At 42.5% G+C, this 11800-nt stretch overlaps 1 protein-coding gene across 4 annotated transcripts in view; it reads right to left on the bottom strand.

Moving 5' to 3' along the window:
• OBFC1 (oligonucleotide/oligosaccharide-binding fold containing 1) overlaps positions 1–11359 on the bottom strand; it is a 26907-nt gene extending 15548 nt beyond the window's left edge. The window contains exons 1-4 of one of the 4 annotated variants that reach the window (XM_012723390.1): positions 11299–11359; positions 10630–10819; positions 5682–5777; positions 3466–3534 (exon numbers count right to left, since the gene is read on the bottom strand). In XM_012723390.1, coding sequence (XP_012578844.1) covers positions 3466–3534; positions 5682–5777; positions 10630–10762 — 298 coding nt within the window. In that variant the 5' untranslated portion in view covers positions 10763–10819; positions 11299–11359. Of the gene's footprint in view, positions 1–3465; positions 3535–5681; positions 5778–10629; positions 11278–11298 lie in introns of those variants that run through there. The other 3 variants (XM_004681004.2, XM_012723391.1, XM_012723392.1) reach the window with 3 other exon arrangements.
• Positions 11360–11800: the final 441 nt, after the last annotated feature.

Raw genomic sequence — 11800 nt, 5'->3', positions numbered from 1 at the left:
TGGAGAAAAAGGAGTGGAGTGGACAAGGAGGCGTAACAACCCCAGGGTCACGCTGGCTGGCACCTCTGCATCACCAGTGGCCCAAGGGCTCTGTGAGGCCCTGTGCTCTGGATCCTGCAAGGTTCAGCCAGGGTTGGGTTGAGGGTAACACCTCTAAACAATCCTTCAAAATGTCCTTACAGGGAGACAGAGGTCTGGCATCAAAAGAGAGGCTACCCAAGTGTTTCCACTTGCAGTTTTGTTCATGGGGAAAGCATATTCATCTTGAGCTGAATTCCCACCTAAGTACTTCACACCTTAATCTCCAGCTCTCACCTTTGTGGATAACTAGGCTAATCTCTTATCTTTCCCCTTCCCTCTCTCTCTTTTCCTCCCTTGCTGCCTCCTTCCTCTCTCCTCCCCTCCTCACCACTTAAATTACAAATTTAAGCAACTTGATGTTTTAAAAATATTCTTGTGTATCCCAACTAGCAACATGAATTAAATGCTTATTTGTTGCCTACTGCTTTACTCTTTCTAGTTTGTCATTCACTAGGATTTCTATGATGGAATGAATCTCTCTTTTGGTCTGTTCACCCAATGTTCAGCTTTTGAATCTAATACCACTTAGATAACCATGGTTTTTGTGAGGTGCAAAGGCATTACTTTCCTCTTAACACATCTACTGCGCCAAGGGCAAGTCAGCCCGGGGAGAGCTCTGTGTATCCAGTGACCCACCGCTAGCATCTAGACACAATCAGCTTGAAAGCTACTCAGCTTATTGGGTTTCTTCAGAAAATACCCAAGTGTTACTTTTTAAAAGGTTACTCCATCTGTGTTGAGATCCCTAAGTGCTCTTCTCCTTAGGCAGAATTCTAAGTGTACTTATAAATTTCATTGTCATTATTCAGACATCATCAATGATAATAGATGCTATTCATCTAGCATGGCTGAAATGGTCAGATTGACGGCTGGTCTGAGAAAGAGAGGCCCAGCTTTCACTTACAAGGTGAGCCAAGCTGCCGAATGAAGCGCTCAAGCTGTGTAATTTAATGAGTATAATGAGATGGCTGGAGCCTGACAGAATTTCATGTTAAGTAGCCTATTCCTCCTTGAAAGATAAACCCTCTTTAAAATTCTAATATGAAGGGCCAAGCTTTCTTAACTTTTCTCATAAGCCTAAGTCCAAATGATACATTCAGTATGACATTTATAGGAGTTAATATTATATTCTTACTCCTTAACTGACTGGAATAAGATTTTGACTCAGACTAAATTTTGTTTAAAGAATTAGTCTTCCTTGGCCACTTTCCAGTGGAAAGTTTTTAAACTGAAGGCAATAAAATTAAAAGGAGAGAATAGGATAGCCAGGAACAATGTTAAAATATCACTTTTTCTGTAAGAATCATTTTCAGAATCTCTCCTTGTATTCTTGCCTTCTCTTATCAGTCTTAAACCCATTGCCAATGAAGGCTATCCTCTGTGACTGCTCTTTTCTACATCTATGTGCAGATACCTCAAAAACCTAACTCAAGATTATAGACATTTTACCTAAGCAATTTATATAAAATTTCTGTTGATTATATTTCTTTAAAAAATTTGATTTTGAAAATTTAACAATGCCAAAAACCAGAGTCTGCAAACTACAGGCCATGGGCCAGCCCATCCATAACCAGAGCCTCTCTGTTTTATGGGAACACAACCATGCCCCTTTGTTTATGAACAGAGTTCATGGCTGTTTCCATGTTGAACAGCACTGAACAGCCCAGACAGAGGCTTTATGACCCACAAAACACTTATCTGGTCCCGTACAGAAAAGGGTTGCTGAGCCTTGGTCTGAAACAAGTTATGTACATTCAAATGACACTGTCTGATTAAAAAAGAAAATAGCAGAAATCTCACCTGCAAATCATTTTAATACCCTGGACATACATGAAACTCTTCTCATTTGGGTGTCACGGGGTTGGTTAAAGTCTCACTGCAATCAAACTATCACCAGCCACTGTGGTATGAGTTCAATCCCTGGCCAGGGAGCTAACTTACATGGCACAGCAGACTTCTATCTAGCCCACTGCGCCCTTCAGCAATGTACTTCATCGATCTGCCTGTTCTGCTCTCCATTCTGTCTCTGGTGAATCCTCTCACCCTCTGTACCTCTAGCCTACACTCCAGTTTTTGTGTGCATAAATAAATAAAAATAAACCTTTTTTAAAAAACTCATCTCATTTGGTCAAGTAAGTTTATCTCTTGCTTGTGGATAACTGCATAAAAAAAAAACCTGTTGTATTCTTGATTTTTCTTTCTGTTTGTTTGTTTTTGTTTTTTAATCTATAAAGCTTCCAAAGTAAAGCAAATTACTGATTTAGGAGTTCCCAGATTAGAAAATACCAAAGTCACATGAACTGATGACCAAATTTTAAACATAGATCCATCAGAAAATTAAGCAAAGGAGTGTTTCAATCATCACAGCAGGAAGCTGAGATTTTGACAGTTGACTGGCAGAAAGGAAAAGAACAAACCACTGTAAGTATTACATGTTCTCATAATATCTTACATAGGAGAGGGACACCACAGGTAAGAGCAGGCTACCTTTACTGTCTCACCCCTCTATACACAGGACCTCATTGTGTAAGACAGAGTAAAAGGAGGCCCCGGGTTCTGAGTCTCTTCTAGAGCCAAAATTGATCACCAACATTGCATAATTTTTGAAAAAAAGATTTATTTATTTATGCATACAGAACTGGGGTACAGGCCAGAGGTGTAGGGCGATGAGAGGATTCACCAGAGACAGAGTGGGGAGCAGAACAGGCAGATCGATGAAGTACACTGCTGAGGGGAGCAGTAGGGTTGAGAATTATTAATATACTAAAATATTCCAAACACCATTTTAGTTATCATCAATTGATTTAATATACAATTTTAAATTCTCTTTCAATTTATATCATTTAATATATTATTGTGAACATATTATTAACTTACTAAATAATAAACAATATACCATTTAACATCAAATAAATCCTATCTTACCTTCTCATCAGTTTTGGAATTCCTGGTATATTTGTCTGAACAAAAAAAAGTCACGTCATAGCAGCTCAGAAGTTAGTGGCGACCACATAGAAGGAAAGTCTTCAAAATCATTCCGAATACATTTATCCACTTGTGAATCAAATGTGGTCAAGTGATACGCCAGGAGCAAGGTGACCAGAAATAACCTGAAACATCCTGACGTGTGTAATAATCAGCATGGCAGAAATAAATTGCTGATTTTCCAGTAACTCATATGCACCAAAGTCACAGGGAGAGAAAAACAACTGGATTCCTGGTGGCGTCACTTTGCAGAGTGGCCCAGAAACCCTGCCAGTGCTTTTAGTTGGCCGTTATAATTCACAAGTGGACACATGTGGAACATTAATGCTATGGCTAAATGATAAAATTTAATCCACTAGCTCGTCGCAAAGAAAAGGAAGGCGTGGCAAATAAAACTACCTGAGGAAGACTCAGTATTGTCCAGTTTTTTCCAGCAGATGCAGTTTATAACTCCAGTGCTGTCATCCACTGCAAGAGAAGCATAAAAGGATAGAAGAGATTTGGGCATTGCTGGAAGAGTTGGTGAATTTGCACATCCTCACTGCATTCAGCCAAACCAAAAGGTGGCATTTTTAATAGCCTGGCTGGGCAAATCCCTTGTCCAGCCCTCGTTTCATGAGAGAATGGATTGCCCACCATACACCAGTGGGAGCTGCTTGTCTGCACATGTCAAGGTCATACAGGAACCCAGTGGAGGATGTCAAGGTCATACGTGAACCCAGTGGAGAAAGTCAACATTTCACCTACCCTACCTCCGGGGGACCAATGACTCTTGAATCTACCCGTTTCCTAGAAGTGGGGTCCACAGGGAGTGCAGTGCAAAATGCCAAGACTCTGTGCCTGACACAAAGTCAGCTCTTCCCTCCTACCCTGACATAAGAGTGCGTCATGGTCTGTGGTTGTGGCCCAGGCGCTCAGCACGCTGCCTTCTGTCACTATTTGTTCTCTCCCTGGCTTGCTGACTTGCCAAGACAAAGCACCCCAAGTCTTCTGGCCTGGGCTTTTCTCTGTGACAGTGCTTCTGCCCAGCCCTTCCCAATGAAGGGCAGGTAAGGAAGTCAAATATACCACAGAAAGGCAAGGTTTTATTTTCACAATAGAAAATAATGAACTCTTGGTCACTTAAATAATCTGATCTGGCTTACTTTATCCCTAGGGAAAAAAAAATCAAAGAATCCCCAAAGCACTTGCATTGTTAACTCCAGAGAAATTTGGAGGGTTGCCATGGGATGGTAGGTGTTTTCTTGTTGCCTAATTTCTGACAAAATTAGAACAGAGATTGCTAAGCACAGGGTGAGGGGGCTTAATTATTTAAAAAAAATCATCAGCTAGACTGTTGTAAAAGCATATAAAAAATGAAACAGTTTTTCATTGTTGGTTTAAATCTGTGTTAAAAGCAGAAGCCAAGAAGAATAGTTCTTATACTAAAATAAACTTTATATAGATATCATTTTATTAAATGCAAAACAGGTAAACCTAAGAAGAAAATATGGGTCAATATGTTTTAACTTTGGGCTGATAGCTGATGGGGCTGGGGGGGGGAAATTTCTTCAGCAGACCTAAAAAACCAGAACCCATTTAAAAATAAAGTCTAATATCTGATTCACTAAACACTAATATTATATAGCAATTCCCCAAGTGATGGGGTGTCTTAATAAATACAAAGCTTTAATAAATAACAGAACTTATACAAACCAATAAGGAAAGACCAAGACTACAGGAGAAAAAGTAGAAAAGGAAAGAGAATACACTTTATAGAAGATACAAAAATGGCCAATGAAGATTTGTCAGTATGCTTCATTATTAGTTACCAGAAAAAAAAGAAGCAAACTTAAACAATTTTTCAACCACTAGAATGACAAATATTAAAAATATTGACACCCTCATATGTTGTAGTGGAATTTACATTAGTTCCAACTTTCAAAAGAGCAAGTTTGAAAATAGGTCTCAAATTTTACTTCCAATAATTGAGGGGAAAGGCAGAGCAAATACATAGATGTGTGTGTGTGTGTGTGTGTGTAAGTCTGTTTTCAGGCTGGTCACTGCAATACTGCTTACAGTACTAGAAGCTGGAACAACTTAAATGTTCTAGGCATAGCATATGAGAATATAAGTTATAATGAAGAGCAATCCTCACTGCTATTAAAAGATATTGATGCCTCACTGAGAAACAGAAACCTAAGAATAATCTATTTTATATAAAACATTAGTGTATTTTCACAGAAATGATTTTAAAGACATTGAAATGTTCAGGGTTTCTTTAGGAGAATGAGGATGGAATCTCATATGCACTGCTTGTCTGTGCATGTCATGCCAATGTAACACATGATCCCAGAACTATTTAGCATAAAGAAATAATCACAAAAGGATATTTCTTCAATATTAGAATCCTGTTAGCTTCAGTAGGAAGGGGAGTCAACCAATCACTGACGCTGCTGTGTCTGCCCTGCTTCCTCCTTTTGCACTTGGCCCACGTTGTGGCTCCAACAGCGCCTTCCACAAGGAAAGCACAGGCTCCCTGACAGCCCTGCAGCCCTTCAAGGCCAGGCTGCTTCAGACTCAGCGGTCAGTTCCAGGCCCGTCTATTCAATACGTTCAAGACACAACATTCTTACCTCCGTAACTGTAGAAAGCATCTCTTTCTCTTACTGCAACAACAGTTCCCAAGATATCTACCTGTCTTATCGGATGCCCGTTGTAAAAATATACACCTGAAATTAAATAAACAAACAACAAAAGGCAAGTTCCATATGATCATATTTTCTGCTTCATTAAGTGTTAGCTATGGGGTGGAGACAGCAGGTGGGAGTGGATGTCAAAAATCAGTGGCATGTTGCTTGTTCAAATTCCAGACTCAAGAATCTGCTCTCCACAAAGGGCAAGCCCGAGATATTCTGATGTCTTTTACTTAAGGGCCCTCTGTACAAAGCCTGGCTTTACGGACACTCCTATTAGTCCAAAAGGAGGAAGTTGCCCAACTAAATGTTACTGATGTTCTTGCATGTGTATGGGTCAGATACACCTCCCTCTGGGCCTCTCACAAGGGGCCAGAAAGTGGAACCAGATGCACAGCTGTATTTTGAGAGACTGGAAAAGGAGAGAGGAAACCACTAGAAAGCCTTCACTGGTTTTTTGACTAGGGTTTTTCTAGGAAAACCATCCATCATTTTTTGAATTAGGGTTTGTTTTTTTTTTCCTTTTTTTTTCCCTTTCCTTAAGGGAAAAAGGAAAAAATAGGTAATGAGGTTACAAAACACCACCCTTTGGGGCCCGCAGATTACAACTCAAATACTTCTCTTTTTAAACCTGTTTTCAAAACCCACATGACAGATCTAGAGAAACTGAAAGGATGAACCACTGACACCAGAGGTTTCTGGTCTCAGGGACAGGACACAGAGGGACCTGCTGGCAGCACAGGTCCCTGATTCTAACCTGAGGCCCTGGTGTTGTCCAGGCTTCTGCCGTGCTTCTTTCTGGTGTCCCCCTAATATCTGTGCCTGAACTCCCTATCTGACTTAAGTCAATAATGCTGAGTTTCTGTCACCTGTAGCTAAAGAGTCCTGACTTTTTCCACCCCGTGATGGCAGAATTTTTCACTTTCAGAAAGGGGCCATAAACCGTAGCCATTTCCTCTTAAAATACATACATGAATTTTGAATAAAGAATCATTTATTACTTCAGATATTTGGCTATCTTCCTTCGTGTTCCCAAAGTGTGGTCAGAGGCTCCCTTCTCCAGACACACAAGGCAGGGGCCTGAGGCTTGAACCCCAAAGCCCTCCCGAACTCCCAGAATGCCTCCCACTGGTGGTTTCTGGGTAGATAAGAGCGCCGAGGATGAGTCACTCATAGTAGAGTCCCAGGAGATAGAGGAGTCTCTGTGTCTCAGAGAGATTCTAGAAAAGTGAAATGGTTAAGAAAGTAAAAGGTGGCAAATTAAGTCAAAAGAACCCATTTCCTCCTCACAGGCACATTTCCATAGATGACTGACTGGATTGAGGACCAGGCCCAGGGTAAACTTGGGGGCCCTGAGCTGAAATGATGACTGCATGAGGTACTGTGTACCCTAACACAGAGCCATCACTGTCCAGGAACACTTGGAGTGAATAAAGACAAACTAGTTCCACAAAAAATACATGAGCCTTTAAGAGCAGGACAAATCTAATTGACTTTTTGAGCCCTTATCATGAGCTCCAGGGCTCTCAGGTACCAACTTTGGCGAGGTCCTTCAGTCCTCTGCATGTGCCTGTCTGCACTGAGCAAACACAAAGGAGAACAGGTGCCTCGATGGAGAGAGACCCCATCACCTCTGTACACAAGCTCAGGCTTCTGTGTGGCAAGGAAGTTTAACCTGGAAGAGTGAATGATCCCCCCCCAGCTCCCCCAGGGATGCAGGCAGTTGCCCATGGAAGTGTGCACCACCACAAAGCCTGGCCAGCTTGGGTGCAGAGAAGGGCTACAACACAGCATTGCTTTCCTGTAGGGCCAGCTGGGTCTCAGAGTGTCCTGAGGTTTAGACCAGAGATCTACCTGCAGTCAGCCCTTTCTGCTTCCCCAAATGCACTGTACATGCAATATTGCCTGCTATTGTGCATGGAACAGAGCAAAGCTACAGAAAACTGTCCCCTTTCTCCCCCAGTCCAGCTGAAGGTCTCTATCCTGGTTGCCAGGCACTGTCTGAGACAAATACTACAGGTTCTGTGTGGTTCATTGGACAGTGGCAACTGGAGGCAGAGCTGTGAGCCTCTTCAGTTCAGGGAGGGCCTACGGCCTGACCCTGTAATATCTTTCCAGAAAGTCCTGAAGCCATTGTGGGGTATTGTGCTGTTGATGTCTGAAAGCTTGAGACCGGTCCCAGTATTCACTGGATCTCCCTAAGACACCCGGTATGTGCATTAAGGTGGTTTTTATAGTAAAGAGCTAACATTCTTTAACAAGGGGAAATGAGCTGGTCAAAAGGTGTTCTGTCAAGGTCAGCCTATGGAAAAGGCCATGAGAAGAGTGGACTAATGACACAAGCCGGGGAAGTCCTCAAGTCACCCTGTGATGTAGGCCAGTCCTCCAAAATTACACAGTCTGTGTTGGGCCACATTTAATAAAAACGCTGATGAGGTCTTCACTTAAGGATACAGTAGACTTTCATAGCTCATCCTTTGGGGAAGAAATTAATTCACCCCAAATGCCAGCCTTGCTTAAAGATCTCTGTAGGTGCTCAAGAAAGTCAGGAGCATGATAGGGGTTTAACTTTTCTGTTGGCGAGGGATTTTATTCTGCATTGACATCAAACCTGGAATACTGGTCAGTGATACTTGCTATATCACAGGTATAATGTGCCAGATGCAGTTTTTAAAATGAAACCTCATGGTTAAAGCAGACATCAATGATAATTTTACTGAATAATCTTCTTTAGACTGCACTGCGGGGTAGTGAAAAAGGGAGCCCTCTCCCCTCTCCCCCATCACAAGTAACTGATGCAAAAAAAATCTTCTGTTACTTTTTAAGATATTCTTTGCTACCTACACATTCCTAAATTTTACGCAATTTAAGTTTTTTCTTTACAACAACCAAGACAAACATAACATAAAAATAAAATCCTAGACTAGTGGCATCCCCCATTCCTCAGAACCCCGCAGTGCAGTCTAAAGAAGATTATTCAGTAAAATTATCATTGATGTCTGCTTTAACCATGAGGTTTCATTTTAAAAACTGCACCTGACACATTATACCTGTGATATAGCAAATATCACTGACCAGCATTCCAGGTTTGATGTCAATGCAGAATAAAATCTCTCGCCCACAGAACAGTTAAGCCCTTATCATGTTCCCGATACTTTCCTGAGCACCTACAGAGATCTTTAAGCAAGGCTGGCATTTGGGGTGAATTAATTTCTTCCACAGAGGATGAGCTATGAAGAATACCAGACTGTTCTGGAAAAAGGAAAACCATGAGGGAGGTTTTTCAAGGAAAAAACAGGCCATTTCCAACAATAATTAGGAAACAAAGGTGTGGTGAAAAATCTGTACAGAAGGCTTTACTGTAAGGTCATCCAAATATATTTATAGATCGAACTGGAAACACACAAAACGTCTTCTCATTAAATTGACTATTTTTGACTCATAGATTGTTATTGATTCAAAAGGAGAGTTTAACCAAACGTATCATTTAGCACAAAAAACATGTGAAGACCCATCTATAGTTCTATGATTTAAATCTATCCCAAACTACACATATTTTATTTTTAGGTTTGAATAGCCTGTCTTTAGGAATCACGACTCTAATTTAAGAAAGTGATTTCTTTGGCTTTACATTTATAATGCTTTGTTGCTCCAATTATTATTTCTTGATGGCCCACTGTTGTAAGCACTAGGATTATATGAGTGAATAAGGCAGATAATGTCCTTGCCATGGAGTTTATATCACTTTGATTCTGATTAATTCAAAATAAAACTCCACAGGAAAATCAGCATGGTTAATCCCTGTTTTTAGAAAGAAATTACCTGAGCTTTCTTGGAGGTGAGTCACATACTTTGGTCAGCTAACGAGGTACAGTTGGGGAAAGGAACAGGCCTAGGGATGCCTGGTCAGTGTGTGCTCCATTAAGAGCAGGCTCATGGGAAAACAACGAGCATTTTTACACAGGAAAGGCTTCAAGTGGGTAAAAACATTCCTCACTAGGCCCTCCCTGGTGGCGCAGCGGGTTAAAGCACAGCACTGAGAATCTAAAGCCGCTTCCTCATGAGTTCGATTCCCGCCTTCCCCGGCGGTGACCCCATGGCGTGGCAGACCCCTCCTGACCCGCCCGCTGCTCCCCTCAGCAGTGTACTTGTCGATCTGCCTGTTCTGCTCCCCGCTCTGTGTGTGGTGAATCCTCTCACCCTCCGCATCTCTGGCCTGTACCCCAGTTCTGTATGAATAAATAAATAAATCTTTAAAAAAAAAAAATTCCTCAGTACAAGTTACCCCATCAAGAATCTGTTAAAAATAATAGATTTATAAGATGTGGTATACACAGAAATACTATACATTTATGAAAATGGACTAAAGCTTGCCATTTGTGAAACATGAATGAATCTTAAGGGTATTATGGTAAGTGACGTCTGTCAGACAGTAAAGATACATATCATGTGAATTCACTTACATGTGGCATCTGAAAAACTAAACAAAACATAACTAAATTCTTAGTTTCAGAGAACACATTGGGAGGTGAGTTGGGGATGGTGAAATGGGGACAAATTTCCAGTTATAAAGTAAAATAAGTCACAGGAATGTAGGGTAGAGCATAAGGCCCAAGGCAATAATAAAGCAAATTTGAAAAGTTTTGCTAAAAACATAAAAAGACAACGCTTTGTACTGCATACAAATGCCAAATGCACACCTGAAATTATTATAATGTTGTATGTCAGTTATAAATAAAATTTGAAAAAAGTTCACATTGTTTTTAACTTGCATAGAAATGAACCCACTCTATGGTCCAGGCGAAGTCATTTCAAGCTTGCAGCAGGAAGACAGTTGTGGGAATAGGAGGCGAGGTGCGGGCGTAGCACAAGCCAACCAGTTGCATACCTGGCACCTGGGAGGATTCCTTCAAGTCCAGGATATCCCCTATGTAGAGTTTTGCAAAGGCCAGAAATACAGGATCCAAACCCCACAAAATGGAAGGAGTCTCGTCTTCACACAGCCTGGATTCAGAATGCATCAGGAGGCTGAGTTGTAGCTTCCAGCCAAGCTTAGGTGGCTTTACGGACCCGAGGATCTAGTTGATAGACACAAACATCAGGATGCGAAGCATTTATAAAGGAATAAATCGGCATCAACCCAAGCTGGTCCTGACTGTGCATCCAGAACTCTGGGAGAGTCCAAGTCTGTCAAACCCCGGGGCTTGAGGAAGAGGCATGTGAGGACCCGCGAGTTTCATATGGCAAATCTCCACACTCCCGCGAGTTTTTCCTTCCCCCAAAATATCAACTTCAAAACGGATGAACACCTGCCTTCACTTTTGGAAGATGTTCATAAAAGCGTACCCTGCAAATGCTTTAATGGGGTCCTGGGACCAAGGACCATAAACGTTTTGGAGCAGCACGGTGCTACCGGTCCCCCTTGCCCCTGCACCTTCCGGTTTGCAGAAGGAGAACGGGAACGGAGGGAAACGGAAACAAAACCAGACTCGCTCGTAGCCCCTCCCGCCGCGCCCGCGCCTCCGGCCGGCTTCTTCCCAGGGCGCTCAGGCAGTACCCGTCCTTCCGGCTGACGCTAAGATTCCGGCGGGAAGCAACGTCGGCCGCAGCGCAGCACGAGCTCACCAGTCCCCGCCTGGGTTTTTTCTTCGCTCCGCCTCCGCTCCACCCCGTTCTCGACCACGCCCTCTCGCGCGCCCGACCACGCCCTAAGCAGCGAGTCTCCGCCCACTGCACACGAAGCCCCGCCCCAGTCTGCACCCCGCCTCGGCTCGCCTCCTGCGGTCTTTCAGGTGGCTGGCTGCTGGGCTGCGTGGCGGCTGTCTGGGTAAAATCCCAGATTTGTCTATAACTCGGGACTGTGCGGACCTCCGCTGGTGCGCAGATCCCAAATCCCCAAGATCTGGGAGAGCTCCTTGAAATAAATTTCGGCTGCCCAAGTTACCCTTTTATCCCTTTTCCCTCCCTTTTCTTTTCTTTTCCTTTTTTTAAAAGATTTATTTATTTGTGCATACAGAACTGGGGTACAGGCCAGAGGTGCAGGGGCGTTGAGAGGATTC

The sequence above is a fragment of the Condylura cristata genome, unplaced genomic scaffold (assembly GCF_000260355.1).
Source record: "Condylura cristata isolate star-nosed mole 26May11 unplaced genomic scaffold, ConCri1.0 scaffold00011, whole genome shotgun sequence".
NCBI lineage: Eukaryota > Metazoa > Chordata > Mammalia > Eulipotyphla > Talpidae > Condylura > Condylura cristata.
Note: the sequence above shows the minus strand (reverse complement) of the source record. Positions and strands in the feature narration are given on the sequence as shown.